The sequence below is a fragment of the Emydura macquarii genome, unplaced genomic scaffold (genome assembly GCF_026122565.2).
Source record: "Emydura macquarii macquarii isolate MOO-44397 ecotype Brisbane River unplaced genomic scaffold, CSIRO-AGI_Emac_v2 contig_629, whole genome shotgun sequence".
NCBI lineage: Eukaryota > Metazoa > Chordata > Testudines > Chelidae > Emydura > Emydura macquarii.
In genome coordinates this window covers 5,665,142-5,686,607 of record NW_027130766.1, presented here as the reverse complement: position 1 = coordinate 5,686,607, position 21,466 = coordinate 5,665,142, and the positions used below count along the sequence as shown (strand labels likewise).

The window sequence follows — 21,466 nt, the reverse complement described above, 5'->3', positions numbered from 1 at the left end:
AGCTTATGAGCTAAGACAAGAGATAACAGCTGGATCCGGACGGGGGGATACAGGGAAATGGTGAGACGGCACCGGTCAGCGGGTGACGTTGCGAGCTCAGCGCCAGCTGCCTCAGCGTTGTTGAGATTTTTGTAGGCACCCGGGCAAAGGAGGGCGCTGAGGAGGGAATTGAAGGAGGTTTTGTGGCTGTTTACAGGGAGCTCTTCCCACGCGTGAGGGGCAGCACGGGAGAGCGCACAGAGAGGCTGTTTGAAAATGGAAGAAGTAGGGGTTGGAGGCTGGCCCTCGAAGGTGGGAGCTGGCATTTTGAGGGGATGAGCATTAGGGCTGGGACTGGCCGGGAATCGAAAGTGAGGACAGACAGCTGGTGTCTGAAGTGCTGGAGAAAGGGCGAGATCCGGAGAGGGATGGTGTGGTCCAAGGGATGCGCTAGGGCAGGGATCTTGGCAGCGGCGGTCTGGTTGGGGAAGGGCCGGGCAAGCCTGCATCTGGCAGGGCCGAAGGAGAGGCTGTTGCAGTCATCAAGACCCGAGATGATGAGAGCCTCGGTCAGGGCTTCTGTTTTTTTGGTGGCCTCAGAGTGTGGCCACCAACTCTGGCAGGCGGCCACTCTGATTAATTTTCTTAAAATATTCCCCCAGCCCCCCCATCCATCTCCCGGCCCCCGCTGTCTTCCCAACCCTCCTTCCACCCATCGCCCCGACGCCTCCCTGGGCTTCCCCCCACCTCCCATCGCCCCTGGGCCCCGCTGTTTCTGCAGAGGTGCTGCCCATCGCCCCCAGGAGGCTGCGTGGTGCAGGGCGCCGATCCCCTGCTCGCAGCACCTGCACGCACCAAGGCAGCACATCCAGGAGCAGGAGCTGGGCGCTGCAGGGAGGGGCCACTGCTTCCCCCCACCCCAAATCTCTACCCAGGAGTCTCTGATGGCTGCAGAAGAATCCCCCGCTAGGCACTTTGGAGAAACACTGGCCTAGGTGGCAGTTTTAGGTGCATGGCTGGAGAGGGAAGACCAAGGCTTAGGGTTTTCTCCAAGCACATCACTACAGTGGCCGCGCTGTGGTGAAAACAATCCTACACCGGCGGGAGAGCTTCTCCCATCCGCATAGTTCAGCCATCGGCGGGAGAAGCTTTCTCGTCCACGTGGCGCCGTCTGCACGGCAGGTCAGGTTGGTATAACTACGTCGCTCGGGGTGTGTCTGTTTTTCACACCCCAGCTTGGCGTCGTGGTACCCATATCGGTGGGTCCTGTAGACCTGGCCATAGAGATGTTCTGCAGCGAGAACTGCCTAGATTCAGGTCGAGCCGAGACGGGAGGGTCTGAAGAGTGGACTGAGTCCAAGGTGTCACTTGCGTTGTGGGGCCTGGATGGCAGGGAGGAAGTGGTGAGATCCCACGGAGCGGGAGAAGCGGGGGCAAGCGGGAGGGGGCTGGTTTGAGCAGGGAGTCCAAGAAGTCGGGATGGCGGGCATGGGAGGCGGCCCAGTTGGAGAGGCAGGTAGCTTGGTCGGGAGACGGACGAACCAGAGGAGGCAAGGAGGGCGTTGCGGTGGAGGAAGGGCCGCGTGGGCACGGAGTTTCTGCCAGAAGGCACAAGGGCAAGAGTGGAGGAAGCAGGTGTCGGGATTCGTCCAGGGCTGGGATCTTGCAGGGAGAAGGAGACGTCGAGGGTGGAGCATGGAGGGAATCAACAAGCGTCACTGGAAGAGAAAGCAGGGGGGAGAGCAGAAGAGGAGGCCTCAGCACTAGCGGAGGGGCCGGTTGAGAGGGCAGGGGCGGGCGGGTGGTGCTGAAAGAGACCGGCTGACAACCAGAAAGGGACCGTGGTGCCATGGAGATCAGAGCGAGCAGGGTTTGGTGAAGAGCCCCCTTAGTGAGTGAGAGGAAACTCATCTGCATTGGGGGGCCACCACTGAGTATTCTGGGTCCGATTCCCATCCCAGTTACACCAGTAAATCCAATGGACTCCGCTTGATGGACTCTGGGTTCGTACTGGTATCGCTGAGATCAGGATCTGGCCCGTGAGTGGTGGGTCTGCACAGCGCCGAACTCACTGGCCAGGAGAGATGAGGGGCCGGTGATCGTTCTGGGAGGTCCCCTGCCTTGGAGACCTGGGCCAGATCCCCACTGGTGTCAGTCAGAATAGCTCCCTCGCCTTGACTGGACCCGGGCTGAGCGACGCCCACCGAGGATCTGGTACCGATACCTTGCAAAGGGGCCTCTCCTGTGTCATTTTAGGGAGAGCCACGGGTTCAGGCTCTATGACACAGCTGAGGCGTTCTAGCTCCAGCCAGATGTTTTCACACCCAGCACGGCAGTCCCTCATCATGCGAGATGCTGCACAAGTCTGTGCGCTAAAGAGCGTGGAGCATAAATTGACAGGAGTGGAAATAAAACCCCAAGATAATGATTTGCTCAAGTTTTCTGCCTGTGAGGGGATTAGAACCTACGGCTGTGCTTTAGCCACTGGGCCACGCTGCCCCGTGACGCTCACAGCTCCCTGGCTTTCAGTACAGGGTAGAGTTAATGTCAGCAATTGCTTCCTGTTGAGTTTTGTGAGCTCGGCACAGCCCGGTCCCCAAAGGTCGGTACTGGAGTCGTGTCCTGAGGCAGGGCAGCTGTCACGGAAGAATCAGACTTTGCGCTAGGCAGGCAAAGAACCCAGAGTCTCGCACCGTCATAGCGTCTGCTGACCTGCTGTGGGGGTGGGGGAGAGAGATCCTGCAGTGTCTCTTGCTGTCCCAGTGCACTGGGGGGGATGGCGGGGGGGGGGCACTCCAGCCGTTAATAAGGACTGTGGTAGCAAGACACAGCTACCTGCAGGAGGAAACATTTAAATAGGAAAGGCCAAGTCAAAATAGCCACCCTGATTCATTCTCACTCTGTCGATTTCCGTCGGGTTTGGGGGGTCCCCTCCGTTTACACCAGTGGAAAGTGAATGGAAAACACTATCAAACAGGGACCAAGTTCTCAGCGGGCGTAAATCGGGGGGACTTCTCTGAAACCCATGGAGCTACGTGGGTTTCCACCAGATGAGAGGCTGGCCCTCGGAGTTTAAAAAGCAGCTACCGAGTTTCTGTTTTTCAAACACACATGTTTGCATAAGGCCCCGGCTAACGCGGCGGGGAGAAAACCTGCCTCTAAAATTTCCCTGCCATGGAACGAGACGAGCTGATGAGTTTTAACTGGCAATTTTTAAAAAAATTGTCCGAAACCACCTAAAATCTCCCCTCCTGCTCTGCTCCAGAATTAAAAATGGCCCATCTGCCCGTATTTCTTCAAGCTCAGTGACTCGACTCTTCCTGTCCTAAACCACTGTGCAGCAGTTGGGTGCTGTGATGGCCCAATCCAAGCCCTGTTGAACTCTTCCCACGGGCTTTGGAGCCGACCCTTAAACAGCCGCCGTGTTCACCCCCAGAGAGGGCTGCATTCCGACAGTGGGTGAGGAGAATCGTTTTCTATCAGTCCGTAAAGGGCTCGGGGATGCGTGTTAGACGCTGTGGCACTGATTGTGGATTGACTCCGTTGTGGGCCCAACTCGAGATCTCAGTTTCGCCCCTTTAATCCTAGCCCACCGTGGAAACATTTGGATCCCGCTCTGGGACTGGATTTTATCGCTCACGCCCACGATGGGTTATTATTTTGCTGTCAATAAATCCATCAGGGCCAAACCCGTGGAGTCCGGCGGGGTGGTTACCAGTGATATTAGCAGGCTCCGTAATGCATGGCAGAAAGCAGATACTAGACAAATCCTGCCAGGACTTCTCAAACTCCAAGGGGGCCAGAAACTCAGCGGGGGATAACCCAGTGGGACTCCAGTCTGTCACTGGCGTTAATTACACCAGCTGAGGTTCTGGCCCCTTGAGTCTATCTGAGAGGCCGGCGCATTCATCCGTCTCCGCACTGAGCTGTCTCCTTGGGGAAAAGAAGGCCTCTGACACCCCACAGGATTGCTAATTTGCTGCCCCCCTGGGGGACAGCTGGTCTGGTCTGAGCAGAATCTGTTCCCTTGTAAATTCCCTGCCGCGGCACTTCAGCCCCCCAGGCTGGGAACGGCTGCTCACCCACCCCCCTGCTCACACCGTCACCCGGCCAGGGGAGATACGTGCTGCATTTAAACCTCCAGCCATGGCGTGGAGTGAGCTGTGCAGACTTCCTCTGCCCGGCCCGGCTGTGTGTGCATATCCCCTCCCTCCACCTTGTTCCGTTGGATCCCCCCTGGGTTGTCACCCTGTTGAAGTCACTGGTCAGGGAAGACGAAATGTTGCTGGTGGACGTGCACGTGTGGTCTAGTGGTGAGAGCAGGGGACCCACAACGTGGGACTCCTGGTTTCTGTTCCTCGGGCTGGGGGTTCAGTGGTGACAAACAGGCTGCATGAAAGATAAGGGGGGGGGGCCAGAAACCTGCTGAAATCTGAGGCTTAAGGAAGCTCCCACACGGTCAGAACACGACCTTTCAGACCCATCAAAGCGTTTCCGATCGGCCAGCCAGGGCAGTGGCATAACGAGGGTCTCCGGCGCCCAGGGGCCAAGACTACATCTGTGGCATGCCCCCTCCCCGTGCAGGGCAGGAGGGGTCCCGGTGCCACCCCCCAGCTGCCCCGGGGAGGAGGGGGGGGCTTTACCTGCAGGAAGGAGGCGTGAGGCTTGGGGGGCGCAAACGTAGGCTTGGCTCTGCTGCCCCCCCGCCGCAGGCCAGCACTGGCTCGGATGGGGTGGCCTCACCTCCCCCAGGCTGGGGAGGGGGGGCTGGGCCGGCCCTTCATGATGCGTATAGGGGGAAGGCGAAGAGGAGCACCCCTCAGAGTCTCCTTTGCCCCCCGCCTCCTACCTGTCATGAAAGGCCAGCCTGGCGCCCCCCTGTGCGCTTACCTGCCACTCCAGTTCCACAGCCCAGTGCTGGCTCGGATGGGGGCAGCCTACCCCCCCCCCCGGGCTTGGACAGGGGGCGCTGGGTCGGCCTTTCACGATGGGCGGAGGGCGGGGGCCGCAGGAGGCTCTGCGCCCCTCCGTTTTTTTTTCAGTTTTGAAACTTCCTTTATTTTCTTTTCAAATTCAAAGATCTTTTAAAAGGCTGCACATGGAAACAATTTGGGTCAAACAAAACCTTGCATTTGCCCTGAAATTAATTTTTTTTGTAACCTTTCAAAACTGCCAGGGAACCAAAACAAAACAAAAAAAAGTTTTGTTTTGTTGGTCCGGCTCTAATTTTAAGGCCCCTTTTCCCCAGTGTGTCTCCCCTTTGCAGCTCATCACGCAGGGCTGGGCAGAAGCACCGACTCCTCTGTCGTTCGGTGCAGGTGTTCGGTTTTGAGTGCGGGTGTGTCCGGGCCTGTGTGGACGCATGTGATCTGTTGCACTCAAGCTGCCGCCACCCAGCTGTGCGAGGAGCTCAGTGGAAAAAACAGCCAAACCCTCAGACTGGGAGGAAGTTTGAAATGCTACAAAGGGCCCACGGGGAGCGACTCCCTGACACAGCATTATTGCTGGCGGTGCTGGAGCCCGGCAGGCGTGTGGGGGGAAGAGGTGGGGCCGGGGCTGCGGTGGAATGAGTGAGGTGGATGGTACCTGGGGGTGTGGGCCTGGCAAGCGGTTCCACGTGCCCGTGGAAAGAGCCTGTAGCCAGGCACATTTCCGCTAGCCCAGTGGGCTAGAGGCAACCATGACATGGGGAAAGCAAGCGTGATCTCACACGGGTGTTTACACCGAAGCACACCCACTGGTGTTAATCAGGAATAATGCCAATGAGGTCAGCTGAGTTACACCGATGTGAACCTGGTGCAAGTGGGAGGAGAATTGACCCCTGTAGTCCATTGACGATAAGAACGGAAGAATGGCAAAGCTGGGTTAGACCAAGAGTCCATCTAGCCCGGTGTCCCGTCTTCTGACGGTTGCCGGTGCCAGATGCTTCAGAGGGGACGGACAGAACAGGGCAATTTCAAGTGTTCGTCTAGTCTCAGCTTCTGGTAGTCGAAGGTTTAGTGACAACCAGAGCATGGGGTTGTGTCCCTGCCCATCTTGGCTAATAGCTGCTGAGCTAATTCTTTTTTTAACCCAGTTATACTCCTGGCCTTCACCACATCCCCTGGCAGTGAGTTCCACAGGTTGACTGTGGCTTGTGTGAAGAAGTACTTCCTTATGTTTGTGTTATACCTGCTGCCTATTAATTTTATTGGGTGATCCCTGGTTCGTGTGTTATGCGAAGGGGTAAATAACACTTCCCTATTCACTTTCTCCATCTTGCTCATGATTTTATAGACCTCCGTCATATCCCCACTATTTACCTCTCTCCAATGTGAAAACTGACTATTTATAGTTACACTTTGTTTCCTATCTTTTAACTGATCCATGAGAGGACCTTCCCTCTTTTCTCATAACTGCCTACTTCACTTAAAAGCCCTTGGTGAGGGACCTTGTTAAAGGCTTTCTGAAAGTCCAAGTACACTATATCCACTGGATCACCCTTGTCCACATGTTTATTGACATCCTCAAAGAATTCTAATAGATTGGTGAGGCGTGTTTTCCCTTCCCTAACATATCATGTTCATCTATGTGTTTGATAATTCTGTTTTTTACTATAGTTTCAATTTGCCTGGTACTGAAGTTAGGCTTACTGGCCTGTAATTGCCAGGATCAGCTCTGGAGCTTTTCTAAAAATCGGCGTTACATTAGCTAAACACCAATCATCTGGTACAGAGGCTGACTTAAGCGACAGATTCCATACCACAGTTAGTAGTTTTGCACTTTCTTATTTGAGTCCCTTCAGAACTCTTGGCTGAATACTATCTGGTCCTGGTGACTTATTACTATTTAATTTATCAATTTGTTTCAAAACCTCCTTTATTGACACCTCATTCTGGAGCAGTTTCTCAGATTTGTTGCCTAAAAAGAATGGCTCTGGGGTGGGAATTTCCCTCACTTCCTCTGCAGTGAAGATGGATGCAAAGCATTCATTTAACTTCTGCACAACGGCCTTGTCTTTCTTGAGTGCTTCTTTAGCACCTCAATCAACCAGTGGCCTCCACTGATTGTTTAGCAGGCTGCCTGCATCTGTTGTCCTTAAAACCAACAGCAAATTTTTGTACGTGTGTCTTTTGTTTGTTGCTTTTCACATTCTTTTCCAGCCTGCCTAATTGTATTTTTGCACTCGACTTGCCAGAGTTTATGCTCTTTTCTATTTTCCTCCATAGGATTTGATTTCCAATTTTTAAAACACGTCTTCTTGTCTCTAACCATCTCTTTTACTCTGTTTCCCACAGCAGCAATTTTGGTCTCCTCGCTGATTTTTTAATTTTTTTTTTTTTATTTGGGGGTTTACATATAGTTTGAGCCTCTCTTATGGTGTTTTTAAAACATTTCCTTGCAGGCATTGCTCTCTTGTGACTCTTCCTTTCAATTTCCATTTAACTGGCCTCCTCGTTTTCGTGCCGTTCCTCTTTTGGAAGTTAAATGCCGCTGTGCTGCTCTTCTCTGGTACTTTCCCACCTACAAGGATGTTAAATGTAATTACATTCTGGTCACTATTACTGAGTCATTCAGTTATATTCCCCTCTTGGATCCGTTAGGACGCAATCAAGAATTGCCTCTCCCCTTGTGGGTTCAAGAACTAGCTACTCCGAGAAGCAGCCATTAATGGTGGCTAGAAATTTTATCTCTGCATCTCATCCTGAGGTGATATGTTCCCAGTCAATACAGGGATAGTTGAAATCCCCCGTTATTATTGGGGTTTCTGGTTTTGTAGCCTCTCTAATCTCCCTGAATATTTCAGTCACCAGCACCATCCTGGTCAGTAGATTCCTGCGGCTATATTCTTATTATTCAAGCATGGAATTTCTATCCATAGCGATTCTATGGTACAGTTTGATTCATTTAAGATTTTTGCTATCTTTGACTCTATGCTTTCTTTCACATAGAACGCCACTTCCCTACCAGCGTGATCTGCTTTGTCATTCCTGTAGATTTTAACCCTGGTATTACCGTGGATTAGCATCGGTCTATCAAGTTTCTGTGATGGTTATTATAGCAATATCCAATTTAATAGCAGGCACTCAAGTGCACCCATCTTAGTGTTTAAACTCCTTGCATTTGCATACAAACACATAGCAAATTTCTCAATGTTTAGTTGTCTGTCTTCATGTGATGTAACTGAACGGGTCTCTTTTGTTTGTTTCTTTTCAGCTCCTCCCTGCACTTTATTAACTTCTATTCTTACAGTATTATTATGTATTTGTATTAAAGTGGAGTCTAGAAACCCCAGTCCAGATCAGGGCCCCGTCGCACTAGGCCCTGTACAAACACCAAGCGGAGTTACTCCTGGTTGACACCAGTGCAACCAAGATTAGGCCTCCTGTGTGCATGGGCTGGGAAACTAAGTTTCCAAGTGGTTGTCGCTTGCACCGATCCGTCGGCGGTGCAACATGAGTGCAGTCACCCGCAGGTGGTGTGATGGGGCAGGGATACAGATAGAAAAGCAATGAGCTGGGATGGTTTGTAATAGAAAGGGTCAGATCCCTGGCTGGTGCAAACTGGCGCCTTTGTGAGCGAGCCGGCGAAATGATCACGAAAGCTGACGGCTCCCGTTGAAGTGGACAAGGGAAACGGCCTCGGCAGTGTCCCTTTTGTTCCTGGTGAGGGGGCGGTTGTCAGACAAGCTGCCAACAGGAAGGTGTGAAGAGTTCACCCGTCTGTCCCCCCCACCTGCTCTGTCCAAAGATCTGTCCTTGGGAAGGCCAAGCAGGGGGGATTATCTCCACTCTAAACGGACGGGGAGTCCCAGCCCATCCATATCAGGGTCTGCTGCTAACGTGATTTGAGAAGCAGTGGAAATGCCTGTTGGCTGGAGAGAAGGATCATAGCGATGTCACAGTGGTGGGGGGGCCGGGGGAGGCGAGACCTTACACGGCAAATTTCCTTCCCCCCCTCCCCCCCCGCAAACGAGGGCCGCATTGGCCTACCAAAAGCCCCAAGCCTGCTGTTGCCCAGTGGTTAGCGCATAGGGGCTGGGTGGACAGGACACCTGGGCTCTACTCCCAGCTTTGCCATAGTCCGGCCTCCTTGCCTCAGTTTCCCCATTAGTAAAATGATACCCACCTCCTGAGGCAGGGGTTGTGAGGCTTCATTAATGGGCTTCAGGATCTTTGATGGGAGGACGTATAGTTAAGGGGCTTGATTTCACGCCCCACCCCCACCATATGGTGCTCAGATACTATGGCGGGAGTGAGGGGGTTGTATAAGCGTCTAGAGGCCCTCAATGCCTTGAGATCCAAAAGCCTGGGCCATAGCAGAGAGAGAGAGGGCATAACCCTAGGCACTGGGTTTAAAACTCTGTGGGCCTGATTCATCTCTCCCTCCCCCTGCTGTAAATCAGGAGTGACTTCGCGCAAGGATTCTGGCGTGAAACCAGTTTAAGTGAGTGGAGAGACAGGCCCATTGAGCTCCATGCCATAGACTGGCCCCATGTGCTCCAGGGGGTTCTTTCTCTAAGGCAGGGGGTTTTCCTGCTGCTGTGAGCTGTTTGGCTGCTGACATGCTCCACCCCAGAAGTGGCTGCATTTCAGTGCACATGTGCTGCCTTTGGCTACACACCGGCTACGACTCAGGGTCTGCTCCTGCTTCTATTTGACGTGCCCAGCAAAACTCCAGTTTAATGGCACCGGGATCAGGCCTGAGAAGCCCCAGCCCCACCTGCCATGTAAGCATATGGGGCAATAGATTGCTAAAACAGCCTCCTCAGACTCCTCCCTGTTGCTGGGCAAAGCCAGAAGCCACACGCTGAGAGAGCTTCTTCCCTCCGCATGAAGACCATGTCTCTGATGCAGTTACCCAGGGGAGTTCCTGGTGCCCTGGGAGCAGAGACCTTCCTGGACCTTCCTCACGCTCGCTGGGCCCAGGGGAGCTCGAGGCAAGCGTTTGGGAAATTCATTTTCCTGATCAAGCAAGGAAAGCTGGCAGGAAACCAGCATCGTCTCGCCTCGCTGGGATCCTGGGAGTGGATTCCCAGCGGACGGAAGCGCCGTTTAACTCAGCAGGCGTGAAGCTGGTTTACATTAGTTCAGGATCCAGCCCGCTTGGCTCTGTGCAAGTCGGGGGCGCCAAAGATCTTAAGACCCAGGACAGCTGCTCAGTTAAGTGCATTTCCTTCCCTCCTCTGCCCCCCTTTCTCCCACCCCCCGGCCTGATCTGCAGCGAGTCACGGTGCACCACTTGGTATAAATATCCCGGTGCATGAGGGATCCAAACGACCCAGGCCTCTGCTCGCCCTCTGACACGTCAGAGCTGAAATGAACTATAGCGCTTGTGGTAAAAGAATGCCCCCAGGACGGGCCAGATTCAGCTTCAGCAGGAGAATGGAAGTGTCACGGGAGGGGCTTTATTGCTGGAGCTGCCTGGTTGAGAGCTGGGTTGGAAAGCGGGGCAGCGGGTCTGGTTCGGGGCAGTTCTGCACAGGGGCCGTCTGCAACATCCCGGCCCAGATCAGTGTGCGAGGAGGCAAGCGGGTCTGTCCTCGTATAAGGAGCATTTACAGCTGTGGGCAAGGTGCTTCCCCTTCTCCTTGGCTGATGCGCCTCAATCTTGACCCACAGCCCCCCCTGCTGTCCTAGCCCCAGGCTCCCCATATTCACAGCTCTGCGGCCGCGCCTCAGTCCCCACCGCAGCCCTCCGGGGGCTTCTCACTCCAAGATCAAGGTTTGCTGCATTTCAGAAACCCCGGGCATTTCAGACCCGGACGTTTCTTTCAGACACGTCGATTTCCCTTCGAAACCCAGGGAGCTTTCCAGGATTTCGGTTTTTAAAAAAGCCCAGGTCTTGGACAGGCCCCCTCTCCCCCTCCCAGGCTAGACGTGGGACGGCGTGGGGCCTGGGGCAGGCTAGACGTGGGACGGCGTGGAGCCTGGGGCAGGCTAGACGTGGGAAGGCTCTGGGCCTGGGGCAGGCTAGACGTGGGACGGCGTGGGGCCTGGGGCAGGCTAGACGTGGGACGGCTCTGGGCCTGGGGCAGGCTGGCTGGCAGGAGGAAGAAGTGGCTCGTAAATGACATTTGCTCCCAGTGACTACTTGGGACGCCCCAGGGCTGGTCTCCGAGCCCGTGGGGAAGGGGATTTCCACGCGGAGGGCGGGGAGGGGCCTGGCCCCCTGGGTCCGGCCCGGCCCTAGGAGCGACGCCTGGGTCGGGCTTTCCCAAGCTGTTTCTGAGAAGTGGGGCCGGGCTCCCGCTGTCGCCCCCGGCCCTGAGATCACTCAGCTCCGTCCCTGCTTTATCAGAAACGCCGGCGCTTCAAGGAAACCCGGGGCCTGAAGGCTCAAAGCCCATCCCGCTTCCACCCGGCTTCCTCCTCCCACGCGGAGGGATGTGGTGGGGGAGGCCGTGGGGACAGAGCAGCGATGACTTGGCCTGTCACTTTTGAGCATCGTGCGCTGTGGCGAGCAGGGACAAGCAGAGGAAGGAAGGAAGTGAGAAAGACAGAGCAAAGCGGAGGAAAGAGAGAGAGAAAGGAAGAGAAGCGCAGTGGCAGGAGGGGGAGAAAGGGGAACGCAGAGAGGGAGATCCCTGAGAGGGAGAAAGCTGAGCCAGGGCGGTAGAACAGGGCCGGCAAGGCGGGAGGAAGCTGCCCTGGCTTCCCTCGTGCTAACGGATCGGTACCAGTGGGGCTGGTTCTGGCAGGACTCCCTCCACCCCCCACCAACTCAGTGCTTCCACTGACTCAGCTCCTGGCCCCTGCCTCCCTGCTCTTTAATAACACCCCCTCCCCGCCTCTCCGCTCAGACAGGCCTGGGGCCCTTCGGGGAGCCCGGCCCCGGGTCCCAAAACGCCCCCTTGGTCCCGCGCGCGTCGGCCGATGGAGAGAGCACGGACGACTATTTCAAGGAGGCTGTTCGTGTTTAAAGAGCGGCACCGCAGAGGGAAAACGCGGCCCCGCCGTGCGGACAGGGATTGCTGTGCACCTGTGTGCGTGTGTGTGTGTGTGTGTGTGTGCGTGCGCGCACCACGTTATGTGTTAGTGGCGACCGGTTTAGTGTGTCCGTGCGCTGTTGGTGCGTGACTCCGCACGGGGGTGGGGGCGTGGCGTGAGTGTCGCTGCGTGCGTAGGTGTCCATTGTGCAGACGCGCTCCGTGTGTGCGAGCCACTGTTCGGTGGCTGTGTCGTGCCCCCAGGGGGGTGAGCAGCAGGTGCGGACGGCTGTGCTCAGCCCAGGGGATCTGCAGCCGTGTCGGAGCCGTGTTAGCCCCAGGCCGTGACGCACAGGGTGGGCGAGGTCGTAGCTTTTATTGGACCCGCTTCTGGCGGTGAAAGACCAACGGGCTGTGGAGCCCCACAGAGCAATTCTTCGCTCACAAGCCCCGGGTGCAGCCGTGGCACGACTGCGCGTGTCGCTCGTGTTCGGGCGTGTCTCTCGGTGCACGCTCCTGCCTGACTGGCCGTGCAAACCACAGGTGCGCTGTGTCTGAGCCGATCCCAAGACTCCCTGACACCCCACCCAGGCGTGGGGGGCCCGGGGTGCTGCCTGTGTGAGCCCAGAGATCACGTGCCGCTGCCCTGCATGTACCTCTGCTTCCCCCGTCCCTGGAGCCCGGCGTGTTGTCAGCAATCGGTTCAGCCAGTTAAACAGGGGCAGGCGTTTTGCCCAGGGCGGTGGCTGGGTTCCCCCCATTCGGCCCATCTTTTATTCACTAGCTAGTGAAATATTCACACCCTCTCCTGGGGGGTTTTATGTTTGATTGGCAGATCGTGGGAGCTATGGCGAGACGAGGCGCTGGGTGGAGATAACCCAGGCCAGCCCTACCGTGGCTGTGCCTTCTCTGGGCGGCCCAGGTCTGCCCCCAGTGAAACCAGTGCGGGGCGGGGCAGATTTTATACTGACGTAACTGGCAATAGCTTGTGTCCCGAGGTCCTCAGCCTTTGACGTCGGCAGGAACATGAGCAGAGCAGGGGAAGGTGGGTTAAATTCTGCCCTTCGGGTCAGGTGCTGTCCCGGGTAGTTTTAGTAAAAGTCAGGGGCCGGTCGCGGGCAATAAACAAACATTCACGGAAGCCGCGTCCGGTCCCTGACTTTTACCTAGAATAACCTGGGGGACGGGGGAAAACAGAGCAGCTGGGGCATGCAGCTGCTTCACCCGCTGCTCCGGCAGGCTGGCCGCTGCTCAGCTGTTGGGTGGCCACTGCTCCACGGCCCCGGGGCCGGCCACCCTGGGGCTGCCAGCTGCTCCAGCTCTGCCCCAGAAGTCACGGATTCCGGGACCGAATCGTAGCCTCGCGCGTTGTTGTTATTAGCTATATATCGTGGTAGCGCGTAGGAGCTACAGCCCAGGACCCCACGGCGCTAGGTGCTGTACAAACATTGAACAGAATGATGGTCCCCAGCCCCAAGAGCTTACCTCACTCTCCTGTACAGCAGCTTTACGCCATCGGCTGCAGCAGCCTCACTCCTGAGTCCTCTTGGGGTGAGTCAGAGCAGCATCCCAGGCTCTCCAGCCCTGGCATGTTTGCTCTGGCAATTTGCTCGTGATTCCTGTCGTTCTGAAAGCCCCAGCTCCTGGAGTCCAGTGACGATCTGAGGCTCTCGGCTTCCATTTAAAACAAACGAAAAGTAAGTGTCTAGCCCCCACGGCGGCAGAGCAAGGCGAGCCGTCATGACCCCTCCAGACTCACAGTCCAGGAGGCCGGGGGCACGGATCAGCGTTCATGTCGCGCTCTCCATCTGTACCTGGGCTGGGCCGGGGAAGCTAATGACCCACATTGGGTGATGGATCCTGGCCACGTGCTGCCCGAGGCACATTGTGCATATGCTTAAAAAAAAAAAAAAGATCCGGAAGGCAAATAAAAAGAGCATCAATTTGTTTTATTTAAATTTCAAGATTTTTAAGCCTGTCTCATGGGGAGGGAGGGGTTTGGTTACTGAGTTGGCAAGGCTGGAATCAGATCAGAAGGGTTGCATGGGTGCTTCCAGTTTACATCAGCCTGCCTGGACCCGCCGACCCTCGCGCTAATCAGGAGTGACCCCACTGTGCAAACCCAGCCTCAGCAAGAGAAGAATCTGGCGCTCACACGCATCTGTAGCTAACTGCTGTCAAGCCAGTTAGGGCTTTATATGGATGCTCCTCTTTATGTAAATCCCGTGTAAATCTGGAGTCAATGCAATACTCCAGATTTACCGCAGGGTGAGTGAAAGCAGGATTTGGGTATGAATCATAATTAACAATAATCAATTGGCTGCCTGTAAACAGCACGTTCTGACTTGATGCCCACTCACTTCTCTTCTACCCCGTTGTTTGGATGGAGCTATGCCAAGCGTCCACCCGCTGAAGATCAGGCCTCTGGTGCTGTGTGCCCCTGGGCTCATTTTTGGGAGACCGGCCAGTTCCATTTGCTGCCTCCTGTTAGTTTCATTCCCTTGGCGGCGTCTGCGGTTCTGGCCCTGCACTGAACTATCTCACAGAGCCAAACGAAACCTCTTCCCACCGAAATGTGTTTGAAGCAAGAGTCGGGTGGTGGGCGTCCGCCCCAGATTCCTCCGCTCCCCCTGGCTTTTAAAGGAGCACACGACACGCGAGGTCAATGGGCAGCGTCTGCTGACGGGGCCTGCAAAACCATGCCGCGTTTGCGGAGGTTGTTGGGTTTCCTCTCTCCTCACACGGCTGCCACCGTTGGTCTAACGAGACCGTCACGCACAGAGACGTTGTCCCCGGCCGCTGTCGGAAGACAGGATACGGGGCTAGATCAGGGGTTCCCGACCTTTTTGGCTCGAGGGCCGCAGATATCATTTTTACAACCCTGAAGGGCCACCAGTCTCCGTCCGCAGGCCCCTTCCGCCCCCACTGCAGCCAGACGGAAGGAGTTCAGCCAGGAGCCGCATGTGCTCCACCTGGATCCCTAGGCAGTGGCTCCCTTCTGCAGCCAGCGGGAGGGGAGCCGCGGGCCACTTTGAATGCCCCCGTGGGCCGCTTTTGGCCCCCTGGGCCACAGGCTGGGAACCACTGGGCTAGATGGACCTTTGGCCAGCTCCAATATGGCCGCTCGCCTGGCTCGAACCTGCGACCTTCAGAACCGAAGCAGCCACTGCTGCTTACGAGGCATGAGATGTCGGCTGGGAATAGTGGCCTGCGGCAGTCCACAAAGCCAGCCACTAGGGAGCGCCATGCTCACACGCCCTAGAGGAGCGCCTCACCCGTGTGGTCATGTCTCCCTCTTGTGGCCGGCCCAGGTGTCTACAACCACCAGCCACCAAATCCTGCCGCCCGGGAGGTTTTCAGGTCCCGAGTTCGATTCTTGGTAGCGACTGTCAGGCATATGGTTTGTTGTATTGGCCCCCCGGGACCTCCCAGATGCTCCCAAGCCAGTGCCCTGAGTGCAGTGGGCAGACGGTGTTCCCTGTGCCCCAGCTGCCTACCTCAGGCCCCTCTTCTTGCTCTGACGATGGGGGAGGCCGCTAAGGAGTGGGACTGAAACTGGGATTTGAAATTGAAGCGTTGAGTCTCACCCGACCCGGCCTCTTTCCTCTTCGCCCTTCCCTCTCCGGTCCCCCTGTCACTCCCTGCCTCTCTCGCTCCTGCTCCTGCGCCTCTGCCCTTCCCTGGCCCGGAGACGGAGCCGAGAATAGAAACGGTGTTGGTTTTCTGAACCGGAAAAGTGGGACCGGAGCTGAGCTGCCACCTGTCCTGGGAAATAGGCTGTAACCAGTTCAGTGCTACCGTGGGGTGTTTGAGTCAACACCTCGCCCCCACCCCGTCGTCTCCGTTCTCTACTGCTATCGCCGCCCCCAGCTGCCTCTCTCTCCTCCGGTCCCCCCCATTTCCCTCGACCCTTGCTGTGCCCAGATTACCGGCTCTCTGGAGGCAGGCCCCACGTCTTTTGCGTGTGTACATCTGGTGCGTGGTGTGAAGGGGCGCCCCGATCCTGACTTGGGCCCCAGGTCTCTGCCCCCATCCCTCTCCTGATCTCCGGTTTGTTCCCCCCCCCAGGGGGCTGCACGGTGCTCAGGAATGAACGGGGCATTCCAGCTGCCTGGGCTGGGAAACCAGCCCTGGGTTGGCCTTGTCTAGGAGAGGGTAGTTACAGGGTAACACGCTGAGGCTGGCTGAGGGGTAGCCCAGGCTCTGCTCTGTGTTGCACGGGGAATCAGGACACCTGGGTTCTATTCCCTGCTCTGCCGCTGACCTGGGGCAGGGCACATCCCGCTGTGCTCGTCGCCCCTCCCATCCTGGAGGCGTCTTGTCTGGTGAGGCTGTGACCTCTTGCTGTGTGTTTGTACAGCACCTAGCGCAACGGGACTCTGATCTCTCAGGGGGCTTCTCCGTGCTACCGTAATGCACCTAATAAATAGCAGCGTGAGGACAGCCCAGGTCAGACAGATCCGTCCTCAGGACAGCTCTAGCGTCCCCTGCGTGGGGCTGGGATCTCACCGCCACACACGAGCCTGCTGCCTGCCGGTGGGATCCTTCCTCCCCACGTGGCGGGTCTCAGTGGCCGAAGGACCCTCTGCCCTTGGGAAAGGGTAGCTCTTGCTGTGTGGTTTGGGGATGTGGGGTGTCGTCGTCCCCCCGGTGTAACACAACGGGTTGTGTTTGTGTCCCCCACCACCCCAGGCGGATGTTCCCGTTTCTCAGCTTCAACATCTCGGGGCTGGACCCCGTGGCTCATTACAGAGTCTGCGTGGACATCATCCTGGTGGATCAGCACCACTGGAGGTACCAAGGCGGGAAATGGGTCCAGTGCGGCAAAGCCGAGGGGAACATGCCAGGTATGAAGGACAGATCCAGCCCCCCTCTTTCCCCAAGCCCCCCACCACCACTCCCATTATCTCATTCCTGGGGCTGAGGACCTGTATCCTGACCGGAGGGAGCCAGGGCGCTGGGTACAGGGGAATGGCCGGTTCTTGTGAGAGAGGGGGCAGCGCCCCCCCAGCCAGCGCTCCTGCACCAAGTCCTACAGCGCCTCCTGCTGGGACAGGCTGGGACTCCCCCTCCTTTGTCTGCACCCCTGCCGCTGCTCCCCAGCACTCACTGCATTCCCGGGAGCCAGGGAGCCCTCTCGTGGGCAGCCCAGGCGGTGCAGGGACTCCCTGGCCGGCATAGCTCACCAAGGGGCTGGGGTGGAAGGATGTTGATGTGTTATTTCCCCTCTCCCCCCAGCAGGGAAAGCAGCCGGCGTGGTGAGGGGCAGAGCTGGCCCCCTGGCTATCCCGCCAGCACTTCCCGCCCTGAGCTGGAGGAGGGGGGACTCGCTTCCCGTGGCTGGGAGGATGAGACGGTCCCGGGTGCTGCTCCGAGCCCTCAGCTGGAGGGCGCCTGCCAGGAGGGGGCACTGGCGGGTGGGGACACTGTGCCGGGCTCTGCCGGGCTGGCCCAGGGGCAGGGGGTGCGGGTCGCACCTGGCGGGCCCACGGGAGGGGCGTGGGGCTAAGCAAGGGGCTGTTTCGCAGGGAACCGGCTGTACATCCACCCCGACTCGCCCAACACCGGGGCCCACTGGATGCGCCAGGAGATCTCCTTTGGAAAACTCAAGCTCACCAATAACAAGGGGGCGTCCAACAACATCACACAGGTAACCGCCCCGCCCCCACATCACTACCTACTCCCCACCGTCAGCGTCTCTGCGGCGTGGGGCTGGCTCTCAGGACCGCTCCTTGTGTCTTCTCTGTTCCGTCCTTTTTGTCGCTTTCCTTCCATCTCCAGGATCTGCCCTGTGCCCAATAGTTAACCTGTGGCACTCCCTGCCACATGATAGCTGTCTAGAGCTATGAATCCCCCAATGGCTTAGCCCAGTGGGCCATGGTACCCCCCAGTTGGGATCAGTCTGCCATGGTTCCCCCCCATAGATTGACCCGCAGAGCAATGGCGATCACCCTACCATGGGTTGTCCCATGGTCCCTCCCCACCCTGCAAGCTGCAGAGCACGCCGGCAGGGTCTCCGCATCCCCTGCTCTGGACGTCTTTCCCGTGACGCCGCTGCGCCCTTCCCTCTGCAGATGATCGTGCTCCAGTCACTGCACAAATACCAGCCGCGGCTGCACGTCGTAGAGGTGAAGGAGGGGGACGGGGACGAGGCCTACGCCGCCGCCCACACCCAGACCTTCGTCTTCCCGGAGACCCAGTTCATCGCCGTCACGGCCTACCAGAACGCCGACGTGAGTACGGGGCCGCCCCTTGGAAACCCGCCTCCTGGGGTGGGGGCAGCCGCTGGGGGGGGGGAGGGGCGCTGTGCCAAGGAGAGGGCACTAGGGAGATGGGGTCTGCCCTGGATCCCTGCTTCTCCCCCCTCCCGCTTCCCCCCCCGTGAACTTGTGCCCAGACTCTGTCCTGTGTTTCACTAGATCACTCAGCTGAAAATAGACCACAACCCCTTTGCCAAGGGCTTCCGGGACAACTTTGACACGTGAGTAGCCTCCCCCCCCCCCCCCCGCCCCCCGATTCTCCCCCCACCTCTGCCCCCAGGTCTCTCCCCACCGCCCTGCGGGGCCGGGGCAGGTCTGTTTTAATGCACCATCAGCCCAGCTGCTGCCCCGTGCAAAGCCATCAAGAGGTCCCAGCCTGGCCCCGCTCAGGGGGTCGTGGCTGGGTGGCTGCCAGGTGTCCCTTGTTCGCCCTGGGTCCCCGCTGCGCCGGGGGCGCTGGTGGGGCGGTGTAGTGAATGCTGGGGCCTGGGGCCGTGTGCACAGACTAGCCCCAGGGGGAGGGCCAGCTTGCCCCCCCGGCGACTGAAGGCCCAGGATCAATCCAGGCTTCCCCCCAGCCCCGTCCCCCTGGCTAACCTGCCTCCCGCGGGAGGGGGAAGGGGAGGGACGAGGGTTCGCTCACCCGCTGGGGCCCATCAGCACCTAGTGTCTCTGCTGTTTGCCAGCACATGGCGATGGGCGAGGACGTCCAGCCCTTGGGAACGGGGCTGAGACCTGCCCAACTCAGCTCAGTTACCAGAGCGCCGCTGAAGCCGGCCCAGGGCCCAGTGGGCCAACCATCCAGCTCCTCTCCCGTGCCGCAGGACCCCCCCCCTCTCCACCCATCCCACCTGACCCCCCCCCGTCCCTTGTGCCTGCCCCCCCAGGATGTACACGCCGTCCGAGGGCGACCGGGGAACCCCGTCCCCGCCCGACGCCACCAGCTGCCAGCAGCTCTTGTCCGGTGGCCGTTTCCCGGCCTTCCTGCACGAGCAGTACCCGCTGCCCCAGAGCCGCTTCTACAACGGGGAGCCCCTGCCCCACAAGGAACCCCCCCGCTGGTACTTCGCCCCCCAGCAGCCGCCCGCGGCCCCCCTGGATTACGGCGCCTACGAGGGCGGCTACCCCGGGAACAAGTACGTCTCCTTCGGGGTGAAGTCCTTCCCCCTGCCGGCCTCGCCCCACCCCAGCCTGCCCTACTACCAGGAGGCCCATCCCTTCGGCTTGCCGGCCGCCAGCTGGAGCCCCGGCCAGCCGCCCGCCAAGCCCAGCCCGGGGGCGCTGGGCTGGTTCCGGCCCGTGCGGGACTGGCGGCCCCTGCCCGCCGCCGGCGGCAGCGAGGAGAAGGGGAAGGACGCGGAGGGCTGGGCCGAGCCGGCCTCGGTCAAGTCGGTGGACTCGGCGGACTCGGGGCTCTTCGAGGCGGAGTGGAAGCGGCGCCAGGCGTCCCCCTACGCCTCCAGCGCCGAGAGCTCGCCCCCCGCCCGCAACGGGGACCTCTACGACAAGGAGGGGGGGGCCGACGCCGGCTACTACGGCTTCTACGGCAACTGAGGGGGGGGGATGCACCGGGGGGGGGGGGGGGAGTGTTTGCCAGGTGCTGTTGGACTAGAGCCCCCCCCCCCCATATCAGGTGTCTCCAGGGAAAGGGGGTCCTGGGCAAGGGGGGGTTGTAGCGTCTCTGGGCTGATTAGCCAATCCCACCATCCCCCTCCATCCGCCCCCCCCAAGTGCCCCCCACCTGGGGCAACCAAGCCCGCAATGCCAATAGCGCAGTGCCATGGCTGCGAACAGCCGCGGGAGAGACCCCCTCGGCCCCGGTGCCGCTCCTGGGCGCCCCCCCGCCTTGCCACCGCCAGGCCAGAGCACACCCCTCACGCAGCCCTACAGCAGGGGGGGGTGGGGGTCGGGCAGCGCCGAGGCCTGCTCTGTGCCCCTCACAGGCCCCCCCCAAAAGGAGCTGACCCCCGAGGGCGGCCGAGGTCCGGTCTGTCATCACCTCCTCCCCGGGGCTGCCCCGCTCATGGTGTCGAACCAGCAGGGCCCTGCCTCCGGCTGAGGAGGGGTACAGCCCTGCCCCCCCCCCGAAACTCTGCCTTGCTGGGGGAGACCCCCCCAGACTCCCCCTCTCCCAGCACAAACCTGACACCATGGGCCTGTCCCACCACGGCCGCCCTGCACTGGGTTGGGGGGGATGGGGGGGACGGGACACATTTCCTTTCACGGCCAGGCGGCCCATTAACCCAGCCTGGCTGCCTGCCCGTTCCCGTGCCGTGTCCAGCCCCGCCCCAGGTTTGGTTTTTGTGGCAGCACCAGGGAGCGCACAGAGCCAGCGCCCCCCCGAAATGACGTCCTGGAACTATTGCTCTGCCACACAGGGCTGCTGGGGGGGGGGGGGGGGGCCTGCAGGGGCAGAGGGCAGCTCCCCCTAGAGCAACCAACTCCAGCCCTGATGTGCAAATCCAAAGGGGGGGGGCGGGAGGATTGCAGCACGCTTGGGCAGGGCCACGTGATGCCCCCTTGTCGCAGATCAGCCCCGTGCCCAGCAGAGGGGCTCAGCCAGGCGCTTTCCCGCCTGCCCCCCGGGCCAGCCGCTGGTTTCCTTGCCCACCCAGGCGCCCCCCCAGCCCACCCTGCCGTGTCCCTGTCCAGCGAACGGCTCAGCTTTGCACCTCAAGATTTGGGGCCGGGGGGTGGGGAAGGATTTTTTGTTAGACGTTAAATACAGTTTATTTTTCTTGGCCCCCGCCCCCCCCCCCCCCCCGGCCCGGCCCTCTTTGACGCCTGGGAACACGTGCGGTGGATTTATCCAGCCAGACAATCAGAGGAAGGTGCCAGCCTGTTAGGACGCAGGCCAGGCCCTCCTCGCAGCCTGCCGTGCCAGGCGCTCCCCCCCCCCCCAACTCCTGTGGGCACGGCCTTGTGCCAGCCCGCCCTCACGCTCCAAAACTGTTTACAGGCCGACCCACACAGCCAGCGAAGCGGGCAGAGTCTGTGCTGCCGGGGGGGGGGCACCGGTGCAGGGTTGGTTTTGGGGTTTTTTTCCCCCTCCTTAAGAAAAATCTTTACTTTTGAAAATATTTATTGAAACGTGTACAGGTTCGCCGTGGTTTTTTTGCTTAAGAATTTCTTTAAATAAACTGTAAAGCTGTGGCTAACACTGTGTGTGTGTGTGTGTGTGTGAGACACACACACTTCTCCAGCTTGGAGAGGGGGTTTTTGGGGGGAGGGGGGGCGGCTTATGCCGCAGCGGCTGGCTGGATGGGCGCAGGTCCCACACCCTGTGTGATTGTGCTGCGTCCCTGCATGCAGCTGCTGG

The 21,466-nt window shown here is 58.9% G+C and overlaps 1 protein-coding gene across 1 annotated transcript in view; it reads left to right on the top strand.

Moving 5' to 3' along the window:
- TBX21 (T-box transcription factor 21) overlaps window positions 1–19,701 on the top strand; it is a 32,002-nt gene extending 12,301 nt beyond the window's left edge. Inside the window, exons 2-6 of the mRNA XM_067540907.1 lie at window positions 16,580–16,734; window positions 17,416–17,537; window positions 17,962–18,120; window positions 18,307–18,368; window positions 19,035–19,701. Coding sequence (XP_067397008.1) covers window positions 16,580–16,734; window positions 17,416–17,537; window positions 17,962–18,120; window positions 18,307–18,368; window positions 19,035–19,701 — 1,165 coding nt within the window. The remainder of the gene's footprint in view (window positions 1–16,579; window positions 16,735–17,415; window positions 17,538–17,961; window positions 18,121–18,306; window positions 18,369–19,034) is intronic.
- The last annotated feature ends 1,765 nt before the right edge of the window (window positions 19,702–21,466 follow it).